The sequence below is a fragment of the Bison bison genome, unplaced genomic scaffold (assembly GCF_000754665.1).
Source record: "Bison bison bison isolate TAMUID 2011002044 unplaced genomic scaffold, Bison_UMD1.0 scf7180017864508, whole genome shotgun sequence".
Taxonomy (NCBI): Eukaryota; Metazoa; Chordata; class Mammalia; order Artiodactyla; family Bovidae; genus Bison; species Bison bison.
The window spans coordinates 64,485-68,762 of record NW_011495064.1 but is presented as its reverse complement, the minus strand read 5'-3'; the positions used below and the strand labels follow the sequence as shown (position 1 = coordinate 68,762).

The window sequence follows — 4,278 nt, the reverse complement described above, 5'->3', positions numbered from 1 at the left end:
AATTTTTAAAAAATCAATTTTGCTTGGTGGTATATGCAATGGAAGGCTTCACAGAGGTGACACTGGAGCCCACCATCCAAGGGTGAGGTCACCAGATGGAGAGAGGAAAAGAGGTAAGGGAAAATCTGTATGAACAAAAAAAATATATGCAAAGAAAAAGGAGACCATAGCACATTCAGGGAAACATACGTAGGGCTCAGTACAGCTAGAGGTAAAAGTGACAGGAAATGAGGATGGAAATAGTGAGAGACAGATCATGGAGGTGCTCTTATATCACCATGCCATGAAGTTTGACATATAACCTGCAGGCAATGGTTAGTCACCAAAGGATTTTGAAGAAAGAGAATAATACAAGGCACTATAATACTCCAGCTGAAAGAACTAAGTAAGCGGGGGTAGAGAGTGGAAGAGACAGATTCAGTATTTAATACATCATTAAATAATCCATATAAAGCACTTAGTTCAGTGTCCATCACATATAGTAATGGCTTCATAAATATTAGCTATTATTAAGCTAGAAACCCTACTTGGGGAATTCTTAAAAGTGGAACTCTTTCAGAAGGAGCAGTTCTTATATCACCTCTTAACATGCCTTCCTTTCCTAACTTCCATGAGGTGGAATAATTTGTTCTCTTCTCAATTGTCCCAGAGAACTTTATACATGCCGTGTAACAGCCATCTATTAAACCAGACTGTGATTGTGCACACACGTGTTTCCCTAGTAGACTGCAACCTAGGATAATATCACTAGGCAAAGAAAGTCTCACTGCATACTGTTTAATCTAGTTAAACTAAAATGCACTACTTCTAATTAGAATAACCATACCACTGCTCTAATGTAAAAGAAATGACAAAAAACAGCCTTGCTGAAAATCCTTGCAATGCAGCAGTGTAATTAGTATCTAAACCAGTACTGATTTGAAGTATACAATTTTCATAATTAAACTTCAGTTTACTAGGAATTAGGAATAACATCACTCATGTTTTTAGTGACATGAAAATAAAGCACACAAATTTAAAAAATGGAAATGTTTCAAAAGTTGAGTCCCTAAGGAGATAGTTCTGCATGACTCTACTAGATCTTCCAAAAAGGGGGGAAAAATGCTAGCAGAAATTCCTAGAACTTTGACTATCTTGTATAAGCCATTGGATGTATTACCCAAATTGAGCAAAGGCCACAGTATGCCCTCCTTTAAAAAAAATCCTATAATTCATCCTATAAAGGATTTTTATAGAGTTTGTAGCTTTGCAAAATGACACCTACAAAAGCTAATATTATAGTCAAAACAAGCTAAAAACCACAAAAATTGGTAGTCACTCTATGGGAAGTATATAATCAGCTATACCATTAGTAAATACTCCTGGGCATCCTCAAAAGTGAAACTCAGACAAGCTGGCTGAAAGAAAGTAAATCAGATCCAGATATTAAGAAGAAAAATAAATTAAAACTTACTTCATGATATATTTGGCTCTGTCTATTGTTTGAGCTTTAACTTTTACTAAAAGTGGATGACTGTTGTAAGTTTCATTCTTCCACTGGCCATACAGACGATATCTTTAAAAATGATGAGATGAAGAATTATGAAAAGTTAAACATTTCAAGGTTAGTGCACTAGAACTGTTTAACTAAAAATACAAAATATTATATATTTACCTATGCTGATATGGAAATGTTTTAAACATTCCCCATAGTTCCTCAGACATACAAGCATTGCAGTCCATCAAAGAAAGAGATGGAAGTAATACCTGGTCAGTAATGCTAAGCAAACAGCTAAGGATAACTTCCTAAGAAGAAGGGAAGAAAAGTTATTTCAGTAAGAGGTGCATATTAATCCCTCCCCCCAAAACAAATTTATGTGAGCCTTGGAAAAATTGCCATTCTTTGATTTCATAACACACCATATCTAATTCCCCACATTATCACTGTACTTTTCACAATGTATTTGTGTTTCTCTATCTAAGAAAGCAAATGAGGTGAGGGAAGGAAAGGTGTAGCAAGAATAAGGGACTTTTTATCCCTTTTCCTTTCTTGAACAAGGCAATCCTCAAAAACAGGAAGCTGTCAATCTTAAAAGATACTTTGTATGATAAGCCAAAAGCTATATTCAACATGTACAAGTATAAAATAGTTATTCGCATAGGTGATTAAAGCTTGTTCACAGTAAAATTCACTGTATGCTGTACCTAGACAAACATTAGACACATTGGACTTTTCTAGTCTCTTACCGTTTTTTCTTTATCTTCTTGTTTGCTTCCATCAGACTGAAACTAAAATTAAAAAAAAAAAAAAACTATAAATAAAATGCAAAAAGATTAAGATTATGCTGTTGCAACTTCATTTCTAATTCAAAAAACAATCAACTTGCATGTGGTTTTGAATTCTTTCCTAACTTGTTACACACACATGTAGATTTTACATATAGCCATTATTACAAATTAACATTTTAAATTCTTATCTATATTTCTAACCTTCAAATAATTTGTAACATTCATGAATTTTAAATGCCAGATTTATAAGCCAATTCTTTCCTCAACCTCATTATCACACACCTACCACATCCTAAAACTGATCTGAATATTTATTATAAAATTGTAGCAAGCTCAATTTGGTTATAATGCATTTACAATTCTCCCTCCAGACATTCTAGTTTTCTCCCTCAGAATTGGTAAAATCTAACACCAAAGCAATAACAACAAAAACTAAACGCAAAGAAAATTTAAAGCTACATTTTAATTCACCACTACTTAATCCTCACCAAGAAATAAGCCCAAAAATATTACTAACATTGCTGACAAAGACCAAACCACTTCCTAACTTAAACAGACTTGAACAAAATGGCCTGGGTCCTTATTTTATCAGGGATTTGCAGGTGGGCTGCTGAAGTGCCATGTCTGACAATGCTGCCTATTCATTCAAAATGAAATCATAACATTTGTGTGTGAATATTCAGATGGAGTGTTGTGGGGAGTGTGCAAAGGCCAAAAGGACAGCTGAAGAACTGATACTCAAGGACAATCGAGATTTCTGGAAAGGATTTAGCTCAATATCCAGTGTGAGAAGGGGGAAAGCAAATAAGCAGCTCACATACTTTATTGGTAGATAAGTATATTTTGTGCATGTGTGTTTTCATGATTGAGTAATTTAATGGGTGTTACTACAGGGAAATCTAACTTCCATGCAACATTTTCACATAAGACTAACTCAGGGACAGTCATATTACTTTAACAGGAAAACAAACAATCACATTTTTTTAAATTGGCAGGGTAAAAAATATGGCTCCCTTTCACAGAAACAATTTAGGCATCAACATATATCCTGGTCAGCAAATAAGGAGTCTGGTTATGAAGAAGTGGCTTGGCAGAAAACAAACTAGACAGTTGCTTTTATTTTGTTGGGAGGAGGGGGGTAATCTTCATGGCATACTGGGTGTACCCTGGGAGGCAGAAATAAGGGTATGTCATAACTGGAAGAATTAGGTTTACAGTGTATTGTGTTGGGGATAAAGGCAGTTAAGTTACTCTTTTCCTAGCATCAGTTCAGTTCAGTATACTACAATTCAAATGAACCTAAAAAAGCTACATGCAGTTTTCTCCATACTAATAAGACATTTTCCTAGTTATTAAGCTGTCCTAATTCCCTTACTAGATACTTTCATTAGTTTTTAATGTCTATGTATCAATTCTCTGGATTTCACAAACAGGAAAATTTGAAAGAGAGAAAGAAATATGGAAAGCACAATGAAACTATCTACAAGAACAGTAAGAAAATGTTTCTATCAAAGGCTAGTTATAATAAAGATGAACAAAAAAATATCAAGATAGACACATAGGTAAAAGTGATTTTCTTTACACATTCCACTTCCTTGTTTCCTTTAGTTTAACTTAATATGCTTTTTAATTCAGAGCACATACAAAACTCTCCATTCCCACAAAAGAATACTAAAAGCTTTATTGAATGGTCAGGCAGAAGTGGGAGAAAGGATGGGGGTGGACAAAAGATAATCCATTCTTGCATTTGTTTACTATGTTCCAGGCACTGGGAATTCAAAGACGAGCAGGAGAAAGTTTCTATCTTTGAGGAACTGACAAAGATAGTTCTTTGAAGATCTCTTTATCTTTGAGGAACTGACAAAGATAGTTCTTTGAAGATCTCTTTAAGACCAAAACTAGGCTTACCAATGTACTATTAGGAACTGAATTTTTAAGTCTGAATAAAATTGAGCACACACAATTATGTCTACACAGACCATCAGCTATAAATGACCCCAAGCAGGTTTC

General features: G+C 34.4%; 1 protein-coding gene across 1 annotated transcript in view; it reads right to left on the bottom strand.

The window, feature by feature from the left end:
* The window catches only part of LOC104980959 (THO complex subunit 2-like), a gene marked incomplete at both ends in the record, with an annotated part of 113,276 nt that overhangs the window by 57,099 nt on the left and 51,899 nt on the right, over positions 1-4,278 (bottom strand). Inside the window, 3 exon segments of the mRNA XM_010829845.1 lie at positions 1,454-1,555; positions 1,655-1,785; positions 2,227-2,268. Coding sequence (XP_010828147.1) covers positions 1,454-1,555; positions 1,655-1,785; positions 2,227-2,268 — 275 coding nt within the window.